Here is a 23801-nt window from a genome sequence, read left to right as displayed (position 1 = left end):
CAGACAATCCTCAGAAAAATCCCATCTGGCCCAGGGGATTTATGTACTTTCACACCTTCTAGAATTGAGAACACCTCCTCCTTACAACCTTAATCCTTTCAATTCTAGTAGCCCATAACTCAAGTCATCTCCTCTACAATGTTCTCCTGTTCCTCAGTGAAAACAGAAGAGGAATCATCATTTAGCACCTCTCCAATCTCCACAGGGTCCAGAAACAATTTCCAATTTCTGTCTTTGACTGGCCCTATTCCTACCCTAGTCATCCTCTTATTCTTCACATACCTATAGGAAACTTTAGGGTTCTCCTTTATTTTCCCTGCCAATGTCTCATGTCCCCCTCCTTACTCTTATTAACTCTCTTTAAATCCTTCCTAGCTACTCTGTAACTCTCCATCATCTCAACTGAACCATCTCGTCTCATTATGTGACAATGAGCCTCCCTCTTCTGCTTAAGAGATATAATTTCTTTAGTAAACCACAGTTCCTTTACCTTATCGCTTCCTCTCTGCAGGGACATACCCATCAAGGATATGCAATATCTGTTCCTTAAACCAGCTCCACGTTTTGATTGTCGCCATCCCCTGCATTTTGCTAACCCATTCTATGCCACCTAAGTCTTGCCTAATTGCATTATAATTGCCCTTCCCCCATCTATAAGTCTTGCCCAGTGGCATGTTCCTATCCCCTTCCATTGCTGAAGTAAACATGACTGAATTATGGGCACTCTCTCCAAAGTGCTCACCTAACACTAAATCAAACACCTGGCCTGGTTCATTACCAAGTACCAAATCCAGTGTGGCCTCCCCTCTTGTCGGTCTTTCGACAATGAGTCAGGAAACCCTCCTGCACACATTGGACAAAAACTGATCCATCTGACGTACTCAAGTTATAGCATTTTCAGTCAATGTTAGGCAAGTTAAAGTTTCCCATAATGATCACCCTGGTCTTTTCACTCCTGCCCAGAATAGTTTTGCCGATAATGCAGCGAGTAACTCATCTGACTTCCCAGAGCCTGTCTACCATCTACAAGGCAAGTCAGGAGTGGGATGGAATACGCCCCATTTGCCTGGATGGGTGCAGCCCCAACAACACTCAAGAAGCTTGACACCATCTAGGACAAAGCAGCTCCTTGACTGGCACCACACCCACAAACGTCTACACCCTCCACGCCCGAAGCTCAGTAGAAGTGTGTACTGTCTACGAGATGCACTGCAGAAATTCAAAGATCCTCAGACAGCACCTTCCAAACCCACAACCACTTCCGTCTAGAGGACAAGGGCACCAGATATGGGAACATCACCATCTTCAAGCTCCCCTCCAAGTCATTCACTATCCTGACTTGGAAATATATCTGTTCCTTCACTGTCGCTGGGTCCAAATCCTGGAATTCCCTCATTAAGGGCATTGTAAGTCAAACCCCAGCAGGTGGACTGCAGCGGTTTAAGAAGGCAGCTCACCACCTTCTCAAAGGCAGCTAGAGATGGGCAATATATGCAGGCCCGACCAGCGACACCCACATCCCACAAAAGTGAATAAATAAAATGTATTCATAGAAGACAAAAACATCTAAAGATGTGGCTAGCAAGGGAAGTGAAGGCTGTATCTGATCGGGGGAAATGCGGCTTAATTTAAGCCACAAAGATGGCCCGGTACGTGAGCTTGTGAAATGCTTTTGTTATAGCTTCCTGGGTCAATGCACTGCGGAACCAGCTGGAGATGAAACCATTTTACATCTATTATGCTGCAATGACAAGTCTCTCAGTAAAAGATTCAGAGGGATTAAGTCACCATAATACAATAGAATCACGTATCAAGTCCATAAGTGACATTCCAAAATTACAGTGAAGTCATTGCAATTAATCTAGTCCCAAAACAATTTTTGTATAAATTTTGAATAAGTCAAGTCCTTTATTCACCACAGCTTACTCCCATTACAAATCAATTTTTTTAACCCCACAATTGCTTGTGTTATTTACCAATACTTTATAACTATGCTCAAGGGGTCCAGCAAGCAAAACAGTCAGTATTGACAAACTGCAACTGTTTAAGATTTGCTCATTCTGCATCAAATACCCATGGCTTTTCAAAATTGTGACCCAATTTTGACCAGTAAACACAAGTCCTTCAGGAGGGAAAAATGACAGTATCATAGTGGGCAGCAAGGAAACAGCAGAGACATGGATCAATATTTTTTTGTCTGTCTTCACAGAAGACAAATTGCATACTAGACATGAGAGATAACCAAGGGGCTAACAAGTGAGGAATTGAAAGTCATTAACTAGGAAACAGTATGAAGAAACTTAGGGGAAATATGCAAAATTCCAAGAATGTGATAGCCCAGTAACAGGTTATAGTTTTCTAAAGATGCCCTTGATTCTAGAACTGTTTCAAAGGGATTCTAAGTTAGCAAATGTAACCTCTATTCAAGAAAGGAGGGAAGAGAAATAAAACAAAATGGCAGCTCGACTACAATCGTTGGGAAGTTTTAATGTATTTAGAAAAATACAAACTGATCACACAAAAGCAACATACAGTCTAATGTACAGCACGGGAATAGACCCTTCAGTCCAACTTGCGCCTGCTGACCAGATATCCTAAATTTATCTAGTCCATTTGCCAGCATTTGGCCCATATCTCTCTAAACCCTTCCTATTCATGTTCCCATCCAAATATCTTTTAAATGTAACATGGTTTTACAAAAGGGTCATTGCATTTGAGGATGAACTAGTAGTGCAGATAAAAAGTAACAGATGTAGTATTCATGGATTTCTGAAAAGCATATGATAAAGTTACAGCAGCAATAAACGTGACAAGTGCCACAATACCAGTGCTTGTTGCAGGAGCTGACATTAATCAATTGAATAATTATGCGTACAGGAACAAGAATATCTTAGTTTAAGAATGAAAGGTAAACCTTTCAGGACTGAGAGGAGGAAAAATTTCTTCACCTAGAGAATGGTGAGCCCGTGGAATTCACTACCACAGAAAGTGACTGAGGCCAAAACATTGTTTAAGGACGTATATGTTGCTTGTGGCTAAAGGGATCAAGTGCTGGGGTAGGGGGAAAGATATAGAGGGAGTGAGGGGGGTGGGGAAGAATTATGACACTGAGTAAGATGATAACATTGAATGGTGGAGCAGGCTTGAGGGGTTGAATGATCTACTCCTGCTCCTATGATTCTATAGAATGAACTAGAGATACTCATGAATGAGTTAAGAGAATTTATGAATAATTATGGACCACAGCCAGTACTGAGATTCTGTGGAAAAAATACCTAGCAACTCATGAAAGCTCGAATTTTGCACAGTTAAATATTCAAATGACAGTTTAAGTAGCTCCAAGACTAACATTTAAAATCACTTTCATACACAAGTTGAATACAGCACACACAATAAATTGATTTAAAACTCTACTTCCAAGTTATTCTGTCCTTTTGCTTGTAGTAATATGATGTTTTTGTACAGCGGTTTTTCAAAACAAAAAACAGGATATTGGTAAAACAGGTCATTACTGCTATAAAAGACAGATTAAAGTGCCACTCACTAATTAGTACTTGTCAAAAGCAAAAATATATAGAGTCAGTTAGTTAAGTGAAACATATTATATAATAAAGATCAGCAAGCCTTACCTACCAGGGGTAGGGTAATTTCTAGCCATCATTTAAACCTAGTAAGGAAAAATTCAGAGAGCAGCTGACATGAAAGTACAAGACTTAAGCCAGTATAGATTTTGAAACTCCTAAAGGAATTAAAAATCAGCAGATATATACCTAAGTCTATATATAATTTCCCAACTATTACAACTAATCTCAATATTATGCTATTTCATACTGTTAAAACATTTGAAGTATACATCTTAGTGCAAATAAATCCCAAAGGCAAAATTAAATTTGGGTTCTTTTGAACATTACACACTAAAAATAAATTATATCCTCCATTATTACAGTAGTTAATCATGTTTATCTAGTTACACACAGAAAGCGACAATCAGCCCAAATACCACTGAAGCAGAACATTAGACAATGCAACAGCTTATAGTGTTTAAGAAATTAGTGCAAGAGTGGTGAAGAAGGGGAATGTGCAATTACAGCAGGGTGTAGTAACCTAGAAGAAATCAATTAACAACGTTCCAGTGGCTCTCACTTCTTTCCTGAGAAGCAGAGTCCAACCACAGTCTTATTTTCAATCTGTGGTGTGAAAGATTCTACACTAGATTTAGAAACATGCTGCAGCACCCGATTGGTGATTTATTTTGGCATACCACAAAGCCTGGACTCTGAAGTATTCAACATCTGGACAGAATTTCCAGATAAAAGCTCTCCTCTCATCTCCCAATCCTTTGGGTCACTGAGTTCACTTATTGCCATTCAATTGAGCTGTCAGTTTATCCTCAAAACAGATCTATCAAATTGCAAATTTAACCCTTTCCAAAAACATATGGCCCATCAATTGAATACAATTCCACTGAGAAAATCCCAAACAAAAGCTAGCAATACAACAAAAAACCTTTACCATTCATTCAGCACTTATTAATAAGAGTTGCCCTGATGTTCAAATAAGCAATAGGTACCTGTATGCTCCACCTTTTTAAACCAGCTTCTCAGACGTGTACATTCCACCCAAATAAAAAGCCACATGTAGCAATTTTTTGCAGCCCATTCACTTTCACAAACCTTAAACCAATCCTTTCATCCAGTTTGAGACTGCTTCTCATGTTCACTCTCCCTTCTGTAGCATCTGTCATCTATCCCAATCTGTCACCATTAATCCATATCATGTGTGGCTGGATGAACACAGCAGGCCCAGCAGCATCTCAGGAGCACAAAAGCTGACGTTTCAGGCCTAGACCCTTCATCAGAGAGCCCGAAACATCAGCTTTTGTGCTCCTGAGCAAGCTGTGTTCATCCAGCCTCATATTTTATTATCTTGGATTCTCCAGCATGTGCAGTTCCCATTATCATTAATCCATATCACTTCACCTAAGTCGAGCACTAAAAAGGAAATATATTCACATATCAAACTGCTGAATTTAATGCAGTTTTCAGAGTGAAAAGCTATTGATATTGCGTACAGGTCTGGTCACAGGATTATAAGAAGGATGTGGAAGCTTTGGAAAGGGTGCAGAGGAGATTTACTAGGATGTTGCCTGTATGGAGGGAAGGTCTGACGAGGAAAGGCTGAGGGACTTGAGGCTGTTTTCGTTAGAGAGAAGGTGGTTGAAAGGGGACTAAATTGAGACATATAAAATAATCAGAGGGTTAGATAGAGTGGATAGGGAGACCCTTTTTCCTAGGATGGTGACGGCGAACACGAGGGGGCATAGCCTTAAATTGAGGGGCGAAAGATATAGGACAGATGTCAGAGGTAGTTTCTTTACTCAGAGTAGTAAGGGAGTGGAACGCTTTGCCTGTAACGGTAGTAGATTCGCCAACTTTAAGTACATTTAAATCGTCATTGGACAAGCATATGGACGTACATGGAATAGTGTAGGTTAGATGGGCTTCAGATCAGTATGACAGGTCGGCACAACATTGAAGGCTGAAGGGCCTGTACTGTGCTGTAATGTTCTATGATATTTTGAGCTCTGTTCTCCATGTTAAACAAGCTATTGCTAAGTGCCCAACAATCTCCAGTTCAAGAAGAATGAACTAGAAGTTACTCCATGTAAGTTATACAGGCACTTAGCAGAAACTGGGGAGGTGGTTATATACAAAAACCCAAAGAACTGCAGATGCTGGAAATAAAAATAAAAAAGGAAAACTGCTGGAAATTTGGCAGCATGTGAAGAGAAAAGGTTAGCTCGGGAGAATCAAGAGCTGATGGGGACATTAGTTGCTGACAATGGGTTGTTTGTGGTAGCAGCATACGTGATAAGGCCTGGTGTGCGGGGTTTGGTGGTGGGGGGGGCGGTTTAAGGACACGGGAAGGTGTTCAGACCCTAAAATTATTGTCCTCGATAGAGTCCTGAAGGCTGTAGAGTTTCCAAATGGAATACGAGATTTTGTTTTCCACATGGCGCTGTGCTTCACTGCAGCAAGTCTGAGACACAGATGCTGGTCAGGGGACACATCGATGTGTGGCAGGTGATCACAAGATCAGGATCATTTTTGTGGATAGAAAGCAGGTGATGTTCTGCAAAGTTGTCAGTCTGCACTTTTTCTCCCCAGTAGAGACTACATTGTGTAGAACAAATACAATAAACTAGCTTGAGTGAAGTACAAATAAATTACAGCTTCACCTGGAAGGTACATCTGGGAGCTTGGAGGGAGGGAGCAAAAGGCAGGTATTGGGAGGCTTTAGGAGCGGAGGAGTGAACCAAGGTGTCCTGGAGAGAACAGTCCGTGTGGTTGGCTGAAAAAGGCATGTAATATCTGGTGATGGCAGCCCCATTTTAGACGGCAAAAATGGTGGCTAATAATCCCTTAGATGTGGATGCTGATAGGGTGGCAAGTGAAGACCCTTCTGGTGTTGTGAAGAGAACAGAAGGGTGAGGGCAGAAGTGCAGAAGATGGGTAGGACATGGCAGAGGCCACTGTCACCCATGGTGGTGGGAAATCCTCAGCTGTGGAAATGGTAAATATTTCAAGAAGCTGCCGCTATTGTCAGATCAGATACAATGGAAAAACTGGGACAATGCAATGGAGTCTTTACAGGAAGGAGGATGCAAGGATGTATAGTCCAGGTGACTGCAGGAATCGATGGGTTTGTCGGTGTTAGGCATATCCAGAATATGGAAATTCACTTTCAGGAGAAGTGCAAATATGTTTTGTACAGAAAATATTTTCACCTTTGATAGCTGAGCAATAACTATTGCACATGCCACAAACGTTGGGTCTTTTTTTTTTGTATTTGTGACAATACCTCACTATGTTCTTGAATCAACTTCCAAACAAGGCCTTTCCTTCACTTTAAGTCATATTGTGCAGAATTACAAAAATTCAGAGCTCTTAGAAATATCACAGAATGATGACAGAATTACATCAATTTTGGCAAACCAGAGTGTTTACTGGTTTTCACAACATCTAGCTTTTTGGCTATCAGCTCATTTGATGACATATTCAGTTGTCCTTTATCTAAACACTCTTAGCCTGACAACATTTCATACCCAACAGAAACTCATCAATTTTGAAACAGAAGCAAACACTATGGATCCAAACCCCGAGGTCAGACAGCAACTTTGGACAGAGTCAATGCCATAGGGATCTACAGCTCTGAAATAAGCTAGAGTTTGCGCTGGTCAAAAACAACTGCAACTATTCAATACTGTTTTTCCAGCATTTTGCCCATAGCTTTGCATGCCTTGGCATGAAGTGCACATCTAAACAGTTCTTTAAAAATCAAGGTTTTCGATAAGATTTGTAGCTTAGGTTGTTGTTGACTTGCTCGCCAACCAGTAAGTTTGTTCACAAACATTTCATCACCTAGTAGGTACCGTCATCAGTGCACCTCCAGTGAAGCATCGGTATTGAGTCCCACTTGCTATTTGAGCATCTCGGTTTCCTGGGGTGGGTGGCATCACTTTCAGATGTGTTTCTTAGTGGTTGGTATATGGGGTCCAACTCCATGTTTGTTAACTGAGTTCTGGCTTGAGTGCCAGGCCTCCAGGAATTGTCACATGTGTCTTTGCTTGGCTTGTCACAGGCCTGCTACGCTGTCCCAGTCGAATTGGTGTCCCTCTTTGTTCATGCGCGTTGAAATGAGTGATAGTTGGTTCTCTCTCTTGGTAGCTAGTTGGTGGTCATGAATTGTGACGGCTAGTTTCTTTCAGGTTGCCCTATGTAATGTTTTTGACACAGTGTGCGCATGGTATCTTGTAAATAATGTTGGTTCTGTTAGTTATGGCTGTTGGATCCTTTATTCTCGTCAGTAGCTGTCGGCTTGTGAGCTAGCAATGATGATGGCCATCTCAGATAAATCCTTGAAGTACAGTATGGTGACCAGTGTTTCTGCATGTGCTGTCATCCTGTTGCGTCGGTATCAGCCGACCACGCTTTTCAGGTAACCGTTATTTCTAAAGATGCCGTATAGGTGCTCTGTCTTGGCTCTGCACAGCTCCGAGGTGCTGCAATGCATTGTGACTCACTTGAACGGTGTTTTGACGCTGCTCCGTCTGTGGGTATTGGGATGATTGCTGTTGTTGCTGATCCATACGGATGGCCTTCCTGTGCACTGGTCTGGAGCTCACTTTTGGCAATTATGCCCAGGAAGACAAGTCTGTTGTTGTTCTCCTCTTCCCCAGTGTATTTTATGCCTGTGAGGAAGTCATTTATGAGTAGATGGGTTTACTCAAGTTTAGAGCATTTGACGATCACAAATTGTGGATGACACCTTTGTGATTATTTTCAGGATACCACGAGAAGACTGCCAACAACATTACATAGGATAAACTAGCCATCAGGATTCATGAACATCAACTAGCTACCAAGAGACACAACCAACTATCACTCATTTCAATACACATGAACAAAGAGGCTCACCAATTCAACTGGGACAACATAGCGATCCTAGGACAAGCCAAGCAAAGACACGCACGAGAATTCCTGGAGACCAAGCACTCAAACTAGAATTCCATTTACAAACATGTAGAACTGGACCCCAAATACCAACCACTAAGAAACAAATCCAGAAGTGATGCCATCCACCCCAGAAAACTGAGAAACACAAATAGCAAATGGAACAGAATACCATGCTTCACCAGAGGAACACTGATGATGTTACCTAGTATGACCACAAAACTTTTATGAACAGACTTCCCAGCTCAGCAAGTCAACAACTGCTCTTTAAATGTTTGAAAGTTTCTGCCTCTACCAGCCTTGGAAGCAGCGAGCTCCAAATTCCCACCACCTTGTAGATGAAAAAGCGTTTCCTCTCAGCTTCTCAATCTCCTGTTCCTTATCTTACATCTATGCCCCTAATCACTGATGCCTCCAAAAAGGGAAAACTTCCTTCCTGTTTACCCTATGCCCCATATAACTTACAACACATTTTTATGTAGCAAGTTAATGTTTTATATTGAGGTGGCTTTTCATTTGCTCATATCCTTTCATAATTTCTAATTTGTCACGTGTTAATCTTCCCAATCACGCATCTCCAGTATGTTTTCTGCCCAAATCTAAATTCTGAGAACCGAGAAGATGATTTTCTTCCCTTCATTAAATCCATCTTGTTAAAGACATGTGTTGTTAGTATCTCAAATCCTTGAGCACAAAAGGAAAATATCTGACAACGCAACCCAGGTATTGGGTAGCTAACATCCAACTTCTCTTCCATACTCATGGTTTTCATCTTTCTGGAACCAGAAAACTACAGCACAGAATGAAGGCATTTGTGCCTATACAGAACCTTGGGAAAGCCTATCAGCATAGTTTCATTTCCTGTTCTTTGCCAATAACCCTGCACCGACTCCTCTTCAAACATTCATTGAATCGCTTTTTAAAGAAAAGTTAGTGAACCCTGCTTCTCGTAACCTTTCAGACACTACATTGCAGATTACAATGCAATACAAACATTTCTCATCTCAGCCCTGGAACTTTTTGCCAATTATTTTCAGTTGGTGGCCTGTGATGTCAAGCCTGTCAGCGGAAGCAATTTCTTACTTCAATCAAAATCCTTCATGACATCTCCATTAAACTTCTCTGCTCAAGGAGAACAAGTGCAACTTCTGGTCTCTCTATTGACAAAGTTTCACCAGATTATAACTGTAACACGTAGCACCTTTATTCAACTCAAGAAAGAGACACCATGGTACATGACAGGCCTATTTCTGCTCGGTTTAATACTGCTCACAGCAGGTTTACCTGCAAACACCACTCTGTACATAGTTTAGTTGGATGAAGACTCGGGGAAAACATGGTTCAAAATCATTTTCAGTGTTGGTTGCAATTGAAAACCCCAATAAAGGTAAGAGTATAAAATAGTTCATCGTAATGCTCACATTCACAAATAACGTACATAAAGGTTTTGTACGGCACTAACACTTCAGGAAATTTTTTTTAAAAACAAAAGTTAAATCAAATTCTCACCTTGGGATCATAATCAGGGTCATTTTCTTCATCTGCTTCTTCCTCCCCTTCCTGTTTAAAATAAAAAGAGGACAACGAAAATGGTCTAACGTTTTCTAGAGTCAGCAGGACAAACAAACCATATTAGCACGACATGCTCATTGTTTCTACTGTCAGTAGAAACATTTTCCCAAGCAACTGTTCCATCATAAAATGGAAAACACTTACCTCATCATCTGCCTCCTCACCCTCCTCGTCGTACTGTGTGAAAGAAAAGGAAATTTTTCACGTTGATATTTCCATTCCATATTCAATTAGAATCATGCCACAGTGAAAACTGTACAGGCTTATTAAGTCTGTTTGCATAACCTGAGTCATTTTCATTATTATGAAAGCAAAATAAGGCAGATTCTGGAAATATGAGACAAGGAAGTGCTGGAGAGACTCAGGAGGTTCGACAGCATTTGTTAAACATGTTAATTCTGTTTCTCTCTCCATGGAAACAGACCTGTTAAGTTTCACCAGCAATTTGTTGTTTTCAACAACCTTATTCTAACGCCACCATTCAGCACCAAATTATTTGCAAAATGTTTAACTGTGCATAATTTTAAGAACTCAATTGAAAGCCTGTGAAATCTTGTGCTTAACAAAAGATATAACGGACCCAGATATCAAGGCAGGTGCATATCCACTATCAAGCACATGGACAGCAATATTGTAGCAACATTAGGCTTCCTTCAATGGAAGTTGCCTCACAGGCAATGCATCTACTAATTAAGAAACGATAACTGTTTGCACTGTTATACAGAAGAGATTGACTATGTAAAAGATTTACTCACATTTTGCAAAGTATGGACTTACGGATAGCCAGCACAGCTTTGTGTGGGAGAGGGAAGAGGTCTCGTCTCAATCAAATTTGATTTGAGTTTTTTGAGGAAGTGAAGTTGAATGATGAGGATAGTAAATAATATCTGCATGGACTTGACTAAAGCATTTGACAAGGTCCCTCCCTCATAACAGACTGGTCCAGAAGACCAAATCGCATGGAATCCATGGTGAGTTAGCAAATTGGATTCAAAATTGGCTTGATCATAGAAAACAGAGGATTACTGTGGAGGGGTGTTGTCTGACTGGAGGTCTGTGACCAACGGTGTTCTGCAAGGATCAACGCTAGGACTTCTGTTGTTGGTAATTAATAAATATATTTGCACAAAGACATGGGCAGAGCCACAGATTAGCAAGTTTGCAGACAAAATATAGTTGTGAATTGTGAGGAAGGTTATCAAAAGGGTACAGCAGTACATGGATCAGTTGGAACATTGGGTGGAGAAATGGCAGATGGAGTTTAATTTGGGCACGCAAGAGGTGATGCATTTTGTGGTGTTAAATGCAAGAGAAGAGTAGACAGTAAAAGGCAGGACCCTTAGGAGCATTGAGATACAAAGGTTTCTTGGGGTGCAAGTCTATAGCTCTCTGAAAGTAGCAACACAAGTGGATAAGGTGGTAAAGGTGGTATATGGATTCCTGCCTTCAGTCAGAATACAGAGTATAAAAGCTAGTAAGCCATGTTGCAGCGAAAAAAAAATTAAGTCAGTCACATTTGGAGTACTGTATGCCGTTCTGGTTCCCCCCCCTGTCCCGTTCATTTGCGGGATGTGGGCATTGTTGGCTGGCCAGCATTCATTGCCTATCCCTAGTTGCCCTTGAGGTGGTGGTGGTGAGCTACTTTCTTGAACCACTGCAGATTGACCCACAATGCTATTCGGGAGGGAATTCCAGGAATTTAAACCAGCGACAGAAGGAACAGCCATATATTTCCAGGTCAGGATCTTGAGTGGCTTGGAGGGGACCTTGAAGGTGGTGGTCTTCCCATACATCTGCTGCCCTTGTCCTTCTAGAAGAAAGTCGTGGGTTTGGAAGGTGCTGTCTGAGGATCTTCAGTAAATTTCTGCAGTGCGTCTTGGAGATAGTAGCAGCAGTGTGTACTGAGCGTCAGTGGAGGAGGGAGTGGATGCTTGTGGATGTGGTGCCAATCAAGCAGGGGCTGCTTTGTCCTGGATGATGTCAAGCTTCAGAGTATTAGAGCTACACCCATCCAGACAAGTGGGGAGAATTCCATCACACTCCTGACTTGTGCCTTGTAGCTGGTGGACAGGCTTTCAGGAGCCCACGAGAGGGTTGTAAGGAGAGGATATACCAGATGTTGCCTAGACTGAAGTTTAATCAGTTGTAGGGAGAGGTTGGAAAACTTGGATTGTTTTCAGTACAGCACCAGAGGCTAAGGGATAACCTGACAGAAGTAGATAGAATTAGGGGGAGCATGGATATGGTGGATTAGGGTCTTTCTGCCTCATGCCTCCAGCCCCACCCACAGTCTTTGTTGAGGGTGTGCAGCAAGGTGAGGGTAAGGCAAGGCCGTTTTTGTTCCCCAAGTCTGCCAGTTGTTAAAAGAGCAGAGTTGGCAGTCAGTGGAGTGGTATGCTTCTCCTAATGGATGTGGGAGTTCAAGAAGCAGTCAAATGTCCCTGGCAACTATATCTGCAGGATGTGTGAATAAAGGGAGTTAGTCAGGAAGTTTAAAAAGCAGAATCTTGAGGGTAGTAATCTTGGATTATTCCCGGTGCCAGGCGCTATGACAGTAGGAATAGAATGAGAAGGCAGATGAATGCATGGCTGAGTTGCTGGTTGAGGGGGCAGAGGCACAAAAAGGGACAATTGCACCTGACCAAGAGGGTAACAAATGTCCTGATGGGGAGATCTGCTAGAGCTTCTTGTCTGGCAGGGGGACCCTAAGCTGTAGTGAGTCAAGACAGAAGGTTAAGGCTGGTACAGAAGAAGAAAGTAAGCTAAATAAACAAGGCAGACAACAGCACAACAGAACAATTGAAGGCTGATGAATTGAACTGCATTTATTTCAACGCAAGAGGCCTGACAGGTAAGGCAATGAACTCAGGGCATGGACAGGAACATGCGTCTGGGATATCATGGCTATTACAGAAACACAGCCAAGAGAGGGACAAGTCTGGCAGCTCAATGTTCTGGGGTACAGGTGCCAGGAGGAGGATAATAGAAGGGAAGGCACAAGTGGAGCGGGGTGGACTGGGGGGAATGATTTTCTGCCTTGGGGAAAACATCACGGCAATACTTAGACAATATTCCTGGGAAATCATCCAATGAAACTATGTAGGTGGAACTGAGAAATAAGGGAGGTGATCACTGATGGAATTGTACTATAGGCACCCTGGTAGTTGGATGTGAGTTTGCTCGCTGAGCTGGAAGGTTAGTTTTCAGACGTTTCATCACCATTCTAGGTAACATCATCAGTGAGCCTCCGACAAAGCGCTGGTGTTACGTCCCACTTTCTATTTATCTGGTTAGGTTTCCTTGGGTTGGTGATGTCATTTCCTGTTCTTTTTCTCAGGGGATGGTAGATTGGCTCCAAATCAATGTGTTTGTTGATGCTGTTCCAGTTGGAATGCCATGCTTCTAGGAATTCTCGTGCATGTCTGTTTGGCTTGTCCTAGGATGGATGTGTTGTCCCAATCAAAGTGGTGTCCTTCCTCATCTGTAAGGATACGAGTGATAGTGGGTCATGTCGTTTTGTGGCTAGTTGATGTTCATGTATTCTGGTGGCTAGCTTTCTGCCAGTTTGTCCAATGTAGTGTTTGTCACAGTTCTTGCAAGGTATTTTGTAGATGACGTTCGTTTTGTTTGTTGTCTGTATAGGGTGTTTTAAGTTCATTAGCTGCTGTTTTAGTGTGTTGGTGGGTTTGTGGGCTACCCTGACGCCAAGAGGTCCGAGTAGTCTGGCAGTCATTTCGGAAATGTCTTTGATGTAGGGGAGAGTGGTTATGGTTTCTGAGCCCGTTTTGTCTTTTTGTTTGGGTTTATTGCTGAGGAATCGGCGGACTGTGTTCATAGGGTACCCACCTATAAAATCACCTATACAGCGTATTCAAAAAGAATGGGTACCCTATGAACACAGTCCACCGATTGTTTGGGTTTATTGCTGAGGAATCGGCGGACTGTGTTCATAGGGGCCGCAGTAACTAGGGAGGGAACAGGGCCCCTTAAAAGATCAAGGCCATCTGTGTGCGGAACCACACAAGATGGGCGAGACCCTAAACAAATATTTAATGTCAGTATTTACCATGAAGACAGGCTTGGAATCTACTGAGATCAGGGAAATAAAACTTTGATGTCTTGTAAAAGGAGTTCACGTTACAGGGGAGGTGGTGCTGGTGCATACTTTAAAAAGTATGTTAGATAAATTCCCAGGATCTGATCAAGTACATCCCCGAACCTTGTGGGAAGCCAGAGGAGAAACGGCAGGGCTCCTAGCAGAAATATTTGTATCGACTGCTGCGGGCGAGGTGTTCGAAGACTGGAGGGTGGCTAATGTGCCATTGTTTAAGGCAGGCTGCAAGGAAATCCTAGGAAACTTACACATCAGTGGTGGGCAAGCTGTTAGAGGGGATTCTGAGAGACAGGGTCTAAATGCATTTGGAAAGGCAAAGACTAATCAGGAATAGACAGCATGACTTTGCATGTGGGACACAGTCTCTTGAATTTGAGCTTTTTGAAGAGGTGACCAAGATAACAGATGAGGGCAGAGCGGTAGACGTTGGCTGCAGGGACTTTCGCAAGGCCACTGCCATGCAGAACCTTGTACGACTGGTAAGTTGAGATCGCATGGGATCCAGGGACAGTTAACCATTTGGCTAAAATAAAATTGGCTTCACGGTACAAGAGAGGGTGGTGGCAGATGGCTACTGTTCAGGAGACCTGTGAGCAGCAATGTGCCGTAAGGATTGGTGCTGGGTACAAGCATGTTCGTCTGATATGGAAACGAATTTGACAAGAATACAGGACGTATGGTTACTAAGTTTGTGAATGACACCCAAATTGGCAGTATAGTGGACAGTGAATGTGGTTAAGTACAATGGGCCCTCGATCAAATGGGCCAGTGGGCCGAGGAATTGCAGATGGATTTTAAGTCAGATAAAGGTAAGGTACTGCATTCTGGTGAGACAAATCAGTGCAGGGCTTATTCAGTTAATGCGAGGGCCCTGGGGAATGTTGTTGGATAGAAAGGCCTAAGGGTGTAGGTACATAGTAAAGAGCAGTGAGGCCACAGTTGGACAGGGTGGTTAAGGCAGCATTTAGAATGCTTGCTTTCATCTGTCACAGCACTGCGTACAGGAGTTGGGACTTCATATTACGTCTGTTCAGGACATTGGTAAGGACACATTTGGAGTACTGTATGCAATTCTGGTCACATGTTTTTAGGAAGGATATTCTTCTATAGGTAGCACGTTACCAAGACTGGAAGGTTCAAATTATAAGGAGAGGCTGGATAGGCTAATATATTTTTCAGTAGAGCCTAGGAAGTCAAGGAGTGACCCTGGAGATTTATAAAAATCACAAGGGGCATGGATAAGGTGAATAGCCAAGGGTCTTTCTGCCAGGCTCAGAGTCCAAAACTAGAGGGCATAGGTCTAAGGTGAAAGGATAAAAGATTTTAAAAGGGGGCATGAGGGGTAATTTTTCCACACAGAAGGCGGTGCGTATATCGAATGAGCAGCCAGAGGAAGTGGTGGATGCAGGTACAGCTATAACATTTAAATGACATCTGGACAGTATGTGGATAGGAAAGGTTTAGAGGGATATGGGCCAAGTGCAGGCAAACAGGACTAGGTCTGTTTAGGAAACTTGGATGGCACAAACGGGTTGAGCCGGACTGTTCATGCTGTTGGATTATGACTATTTCTTCGATAACTAGGTACATAGAAAAATATTAAGTTAAGCTCCACTTTCAGGTGAACTGGATTGATGATTCAGAATCCATAGCCCAATGGGCTAAAATCAGGAGACTTCATAGGGTTCAGAGTCCACGTTAAGGATTTACGTTAGGGCTGCACGGTAGCAAGCACTACTGCCCCTCAGCACCAGGGACCTGGGTTTGATTCCAGCCTTGAAGTCTCCCATGTGCAGTACATTTTGCACCCTTCACGCTCCCATCAAGTGGTTCTTCAGCTGAAGATGGGACAATACGTGGTTCTTCACAGGAGACTGCCTTATCCATGTTTAAGGTGATGCTGTAAACCGTAATGAGCTTTTGGCATGAGGATGACACCCATGCAAACTTCCTCATAACTGTATACCATGGTGCCACCACATTCTCTGGGCCTGTCCTGTCAGAGGGACAGAACAAACCTGCAGATATCATCTGTAACATGCATGCATAAGGTATAATCCCATAAGCAAGGCTGTTGCTTGACTAGTCAGTTAGGCAGTTCTCCACATTCTTGTACTAGCCTCCAGATGTTAATTAAGAGGGCTTTGCAGGGTTGCCAGAACTGAGTTTGCAGTTATCATTTCTAATACTTTGTTGGCTACTGTCATTAGCAGTCCCTCGCAGACTGTCTTTTAGTCTTAGGGTGAGTTGATAGGTGGGAACAGTCCAACGTAGCTTCTGCAGACTGTTACACTTGGGGCAGATGGTGGTTGTGGGAAGAGGCATGTTGATATGGCAATGCACTCCTTCGCTGTCTTCGCCTGCCTTCCGTTTTTTTACTGTTAGCAAATCTCAAGGTGCTCAAAACATTCCTGGATGCTGCTCCTCCATTTTGTCTGGTCTTGAGCCAGTGATTCCTAGATGTTGGTGGGTGCTCTGTACTTGGTCAGTGAGGCCTTGGGGCTTGCCTGCCCCAAGAGCTGGGATTAGAGCACCTGCTTTGGGAGCCTCGTATCAGTCATGCAAGGCTGCTGGTGTCAGATGACGGGGATGTTGGCCTGGTTAAGGGAGGTGGTGTTGGTGTGTCTTTCTTCTCTGCAGATTTACAGGATTTTGTGCAGGCAGCATTGGTGGTACTTCTCCAGGGCCTTGTAATTCTGAGGCATGGGCTGTCAGGCACCTCATTTCTGTAGTATTGGAAAGGGGACATCAATCTCCAAATCCTCCCTGCGAATCTTGATGATTTGGGGTTTGCTCCACAATGTTGGGCCAGGTTGGAGGCAGCCCTTCATCCTGCAGATGTTTAAAGGCGAGACGCATGCTCTCATGTGCCTCCGATAAGGTGTTGACAATGGTCTGGACTTTGTCCTGAGTTTGCATATATGCAAGCATCATCCTCACACTGCAACTTGATGACACTGGTTAAGTTGAATTTGTTAGCGATAAATAAACTACTACTGGGACAGATCAACCTCTGTAATCAGGAAAAGAAAGAAGTAGTCTGACTATGCTAGGCTATGAATATGTCAAACAGGAGAACAGGGAAGACCATACGTTGATTCATTTGCAAAAAAAAGGCACATGAAGGATTGGCAGAGTAAAATCAGGAGAACAGGAAGCAACTGGTCAGAAGGACATTAAAGGAAAAATACAGCAGAATTAATTCAGGGTTAGAGTCATACAACTGTACAACAAGGAAATAGACCCTTCAGTCCAACTTGTCCATGCTGACCAGATATCCTAAATAAATCTAGCCCCATTTGCCAGCATTTGGCCAATATCTGTCTAAACCCTTCCTATTCGTATACCCATCCAGATGCATTTTAAATGTTGCCAATGGACTCGCCTTCACTACTTTCTCTGGCAGCTCATTCCATACTTGCACCATTTACGTCAAAAAGTTGCCCTTGGAACCTTTCTAAAAACCTTTCCCTTCTCACCTTAAACCTACGTCCACTAGTTCTGGGGTCCCCCACCCCAGAGAAAATCCCTTGGCTATTCATCCTATCCATGCCCCTCATGATTATATAAACCTCTATAAAGGTCACCACTCAGCCTCTGACACTCCAGGGAACATCGTCCCAGGCTATTCAACTCTCCCTACAACCCAAACCCTCCAACCCTGGCAACATCCTTGTAAACTTTTTGAGGCCTTTCAGGTTTCACAACATCCTTCCAACAGCAGGGAAACCAGAATTGCGTGCAGCGGCCTAACCAATATCCTACACAAGTATAACATGATCTCCCAACTGCTACACTCAATGCAAGCATATCACTATCCTGTCTACTTATGACACCACTTTCAAGGAACTACAAACCTGTACTCCCAAGATCCCTTTTGTAAAGCACTCACCAGGATCTTCCCATCAAGAGTATAAGTCCTGCCCTGACTTGCCTTTTCAAAAAATGCAGCAACTTACATTTACCTAAATTAAACTCAATGTGCCACTCCTCAGCCCACTGGCCATCTGATCAAGATCCTATTCAGAGCTAACCTTCTTCGCTGTCTACTACACCAATTTTTGTGTCTTCTGCAAACTTACTAACCATACCTCCTACGTTCACGTCCAAATCATTTATAAAATTACATAAAGCAACCTGATCCTCGTGGCACTCTGCTGGTCACAGGCCTCCAGTCTGAAGAGCAAACCTCTACAATCACCCTGTCTGCTACCTTCAAGCCAGTTCAGTATCCAAATAGCTAGTTCTTCCTGTATTCCATGCGATCTAACCTTTCTAACCAGGTGTACCATGCAGAACCTTGAATGCTTTACTGAAGTGCATATAAATCACATCCACCGCTCTGCCCTCAATCCTCTTTGTTACTTCAAGAATCTCAAAACAAGTTAGTGAGACATGATTTCCCATGCACAAAACCATGATGACTATTCCTAATCAGTCCTTGCCTTTCCAAATACATGTAAATCCTATCGCTCAGGATTCCCTCCAACAATTTACCCACCATTGATGTCAGGCTCACCGGTCTATAGTTCCATGGCTTTTCCTTACCATCTTAAATCATGGCACCACTTTAGCCAGTGTCCCGTCTTCCAGCACCTCGCTAGTAGCCATCGATGCGACAAGCATCTAAGAAAAGGGTGCAGAAATCACTTTCCTCACTTCCCACAAGGTTTAGGGTACACCTCATCAGGTCCCAGGGATTTATCCACCTCCGTGTGTTTTAAGGCATTTGACACCACCTCCTCCTCTGTTCTGCGGACATTTAAAGATGTCGCTATTTATTTCCCCAATCTCTATCTTCCATATCCTTCTACACAGTAAGCACATTAGAAAAACACTCATTTAGTATCACCCCCATCTCCTGTAGTTCCACACATAGGCAGCCTTGCTATTCTTTAAGGGGTCCTATTCGCTCCCTTGTTACTCTTTCGTCCTTAACATATTTGTTGAATCCCTTTGGATTCTCGTTTTCCCCATTTGCTAAAGCCATCTCATGTCCCCCTTCTGCCCTCCTGATTTCCCTCAAGTATCTTCCTGCTGCCTTTCTACTCTTCTAGGGATTTAATCAATCCCTGCTGTCTACATCTGACACATGCTTCCTTTTCTTGACCAAAACTCCAATTTCTCAAGTCACCTGGACTCTTGTTATCTAATTTTTGAAGGCTTCCCATTTTCCAGCCGTCCTTTTGCCTAAAAACATCCACCACAATCAACTTTTGGGAGTTCTTGCCTACTAGTGTCAAAATTGGCCTTCCTCCAATTTACAATTTAACTTTTAGACTCAGACTATCCTTTTCCAACACTATTTTAAAACTAACTAGACCCAAAGTGCTCCCCGCATGACACCTTGATCACTGCCTTACTTTCGCAAGAGTATGTCAAGTTTTGCACCTTTTCTAATAGCTACATCCACATATGAGAAAATGATCTTGTACACATTTAAATTCCTCTCCAGCCAAGCCCTTAACCTTAAGACATTCCCAGTCTATAAGTGCAAGCTGGTAAACATATGGATCAAGACTGGTGAGCTAGAAAGACAAACAATTACACTGGTATTTATTATGGCAATAATGGAGACCTGGCTCCAAAATAAAACAATGAACAGCAAGAATGCGTTTGTAAATAGAATGTCAGTGCTTCTGGCTCAGCCAACATTTGTTGCCCAGAATCAACCACAGAGCAAGTGTGGAGTCACAGGCAGGACAGGTCAAGTCAAAAACAGAAAAACTCCTTTATTAAGAAACCAGATGGGGCTATATAACAATCAGCATTTGTTACATGTTTGCCATTGAGCAAACTTTTAATTCCAGACTTTTACTGAATTCAAATGTCTGCATGTACCATGGTGGGATGTGAACCGGAGTTGCACCAAACTGAAGGGCCTGTGAATAAACTTTACAGTGGATGTAAAGGTTTTTTTTATATTGGTGCCTTGACTTCAAAATAAAATTAGAGAATCATCAAAACACTAAACTGAAGCTCTAGATAACCAGTGAAACTACCTGTACACCTCAGCGGTTAGCACCGCTGCCTCACAGCGCCAGAAACTGGGTTCTATTCTACCCTCAGGTGATCGTGTGTGGAGCCTGCACGTTTTCCCCATGTCTGTGGGGGTTTCATCCAGATGCTCTGGTTTCCTCCCACAGTCCAAAGATGTGTAGGCTAGGTGGATTACCCATGCTCAATGGCCCATAATGTTCAGGGATGTGCAGATTAGGTGGGTTATAGGAGGGTGGGGTGCTCAGAGGGTCAGTTTGGATTTTTTGAGCCGAAGGGCCTGATTCCACACTGCGGGGATTCTATGACCACTGCTGCCCCATATACTAAAGTACTAACTGTCCCTGGATGCAAGGTGTTGACCCAGATAAGAAAAGAGGTTGCACTGCAGTATTAATTGGACAGAGCAATATTATTAGCAAGGGCCTCTTTGTTTTTATGAGGGGGAGACAGGAGGGGTAGAGAGCAATTAGTGATGCACTGGTCTTCCATACAACCTAATGTCCAACTCAAGCAGTACTTTTGAATGTACTATTCAATTTCATGATCAATGAAATTGTGTTACTTTATTTGCCCCCGGGCCACATGGTTAATTATGCAAAATGTCTTTATTAGTGAATTTTAAAAATACTGACAGCCCCATTGTTGGGCCTGTGAATCATGTTAATTTAACACTACATGAAGATTTCTTGAATCTTTAGGGGCATTGACAGCAAGATAAAGTTAGACATTCCCCATGTTGAGAATTTACCACTTTTCTGGGTGAATAGCAGTAGTTAACATCTTCTAGTAAAATTCGTACACCTATTTAAGATCACTCTCCGTAATCATATCTGTGGCTAGACAGCAATTTTTATTGTTCACTGTTACAGATGATTACAGATGATTTCCTTTTATATTAGGACAGAGCTTTCAAACGCAAACTCTGCTCCTCTGTGGCACACAATCATTTCTAAACATAACAGACAGTCCAGGCTCATTTTTTCCCCCAAATGCTGTTGGTTGAGGACAGCATTCTTGATAAACCACTAAGATAGCGGTGAATAAATAACGGCTTTGACTGAAATTTGGAAAATGGGCTTACATCATCATCGTCATCTTCAATAGCTTCTCCTGTGAAGTACAACACTGCCCGTGGAATGATGCGTTCATGCAAGAAATGACCAATTTCAAAGTCAGCAGCAAGTATTGCCTCTGAATCTTCGTCCTACAATGAGAAAAACTGAAAACCTCAAATTTTCAATAGTCCAACAGTAATGCTAATTTAATCAGACATACAAATTAGGAGCAGACCATTCAAGCCAACTATGGCTGATATTAGTAACCTCAAATCCACTTTCCAACTAACCTTGATACCCTCTGAGATAATTTTTCTCATATCCTGGATTTAAACAGGCTCTGATTTTTAAAATTAGTGATCCGTGGATTTAGATTCTCCCACAAGTGGAATCACCCTCTGTCAAGACACAAGGTTGTGTTTCAATCATCACCCCTTACTCTTCAGCAGACACAAGCCTAGTCTATTCAATAAGACAATATCCCCATGCCAGTTATTAGGCTACCAAAGCTCCTTGAACTACCACCAATGCATTTTCATCCTTCCTTAAATGAGGTGGTCAATACTGAGTATTCCAAATATAACTTCACTAGCACCCTGTACACCTTAAGTATAACCTCTAGTCTTGTACTCAATTCCCTTTGTGATAAGTGATAACAATTTAAAAAGCTTTTCTCATTTCCTGCAATTATACATAACCTTGAGATTCATGCAGGGCAGCATCCAGATCCCTCTGCACCCGAGCTCTGTAGCCTCTCCCTTTAGATAATACACTTTTTATTTTGCCTATCAAACAGGACTATTCCACTTTTTGTGCAATGTACTCCATATTATTACCCAATTTCCCAAATCATTTTGTAGTTTCTTTACAACCCCTTCAGAACTTGCTTTCCCGCCCATTTTTGTCATCACAAAATGTTAACTTTTATTCAAGGTGTGGAAACAATTTAAGACTGCATTCCCTTAAGAATTTTAAATCAATTCAACCAAACCACTTTTCCATTAAATGCCATACTGTTGTGCAAGGTCTCATTGAGTCATTGCCTCAAACTGGGTTATCTAGTAATCAAATCAGCCCCATTTAACAAAAATATTAAGAAATCCACATTGTCAAAAAGCAATTTTACACAACACAATCTTCTACCTGAGTTACAGTATGTTAAAAAATGAAAGATGGCAACAATGCTACTGTAAGTCAACTTACCAACTCTCCATTCTCTGGAACTGCAGAAGGAGAAAAAAGTAAATTAGAAATTTTACAAAACATTCAAAGATACTCAAATCATTTCAACTCTACTCGTACTTACCTTCAGGGGGTGAAAAGAAATTGAAGAAAGAGTCATTTGGGACAGTCTTTGTAACAGTTCTAACAGTGCCACGACCCTTATGCTTCTGTTTCTTTTTGATGGTTTTCATTGTGATGTTCTTTCCCTTCTTCCAGTCAATCAGGCATCTGAATTGTAAGTTGCAGAAACTTAAAAAAGCATTCTCTATGGTACGCTTTGAAACCAAACATTACAGATGTACAAATCTACTGTCATTCTTCAATATTGCTGTCAACATTAGGTAGTTCAGTCTTCTACCCATGCTCCTTGGCAAATCTTACCTATTACTTGCTGGAACATCAAATTGTCTGCTTATTTTCTTCATTTAAATGACAACTTTTAATCAGTGATGAGTTGCAACTCAAAACCTAGTGGATAAAGTGAACAATTTTCAACTCTGGGCAAGATGACAAAATGGTGATGTCAACAAGCTGACAATCCCGAGGACCGCTACTGGTCAGGTACGGGTTCAAATCCACTGAGCAGCTGATGAAATTTAAATCCAATAGTCCCCAAACAGAGAAAACATCCTCACTGCATCTAGTCTGTCAAGGTCTGTTAGAATTCTATACATTTCAATCAGATCCCTCCCTTCCATCCTTCTAAACTCTAATGAGCCCAGGCCCAGGCAAACCTCTCCTCAAATACAAATCCTGTCAGCTCCAGTCACAGCAGAGTGAAACTCCAGTGGCAAATATATCTTTTTTTTTTTGGGGGGGGGGGGGGGGGGTGGAAAAGAGACCAAACTGCATGCAATACTCCAGGTGTGGTCACACTAAGGCTCTGTATTAGACCATGAGATGTAAGAACAGAATGAGGTCATTTGACCTGTCATGTCTACTCCACTATTCTATCAGCAGAGACATTTCTCAACCTCATTCTCCTTTTCACAACCCTCAATCCCATTACTAATCAAGAACCCCTATGTCTTAAAACACACAATGACTGACCTTCACAGCCCTCCGGCAATTAGTTCCAGATTCACCACACTCTGGCCGAAAAAATTCCTCATCGCCATGCTAAACAGTCATTCCTTCATTTGGAGGCTGCCCTTTCTGGTTCTAGTATCTTCTACTATTGGAAACATCATCTTCACATCCACTCAATCCAGGCCTCTCAGTATTCCTAAAGTTTCAATGAGATTCCTCACCATTCTTCTAAACTCTATCCAGAGTCTTCAACCACTAATATGACAAGCCCTGCACCTCCAGGATCATTCTTGT

General features: G+C 42.3%; 1 protein-coding gene across 4 annotated transcripts in view; it reads right to left on the bottom strand.

Annotated features, from left to right (window-relative positions):
- nap1l1 (nucleosome assembly protein 1-like 1) overlaps positions 1-23801 on the bottom strand; it is a 133608-nt gene that overhangs the window by 9224 nt on the left and 100583 nt on the right. For 2 of the 4 annotated variants that reach the window (XM_059652614.1, XM_059652615.1), the window contains exons 10-14: positions 22561-22706; positions 22458-22477; positions 21281-21403; positions 10230-10262; positions 10023-10073 (exon numbers count right to left, since the gene is read on the bottom strand). In XM_059652614.1, the coding sequence (XP_059508597.1) occupies positions 10023-10073; positions 10230-10262; positions 21281-21403; positions 22458-22477; positions 22561-22706 (373 nt within the window). Of the gene's footprint in view, positions 1-3629; positions 3668-10022; positions 10074-10229; positions 10263-21280; positions 21404-22457; positions 22478-22560; positions 22707-23801 lie in introns of all 4 variants that reach the window. The other 2 variants (XM_059652617.1, XM_059652616.1) reach the window with 2 other exon arrangements.

This window comes from Stegostoma tigrinum, chromosome 18 (assembly GCF_030684315.1).
Source record: "Stegostoma tigrinum isolate sSteTig4 chromosome 18, sSteTig4.hap1, whole genome shotgun sequence".
Lineage (NCBI taxonomy): Eukaryota > Metazoa > Chordata > Chondrichthyes > Orectolobiformes > Stegostomatidae > Stegostoma > Stegostoma tigrinum.
Note: the sequence above shows the minus strand (reverse complement) of the source record. Positions and strands in the feature narration are given on the sequence as shown.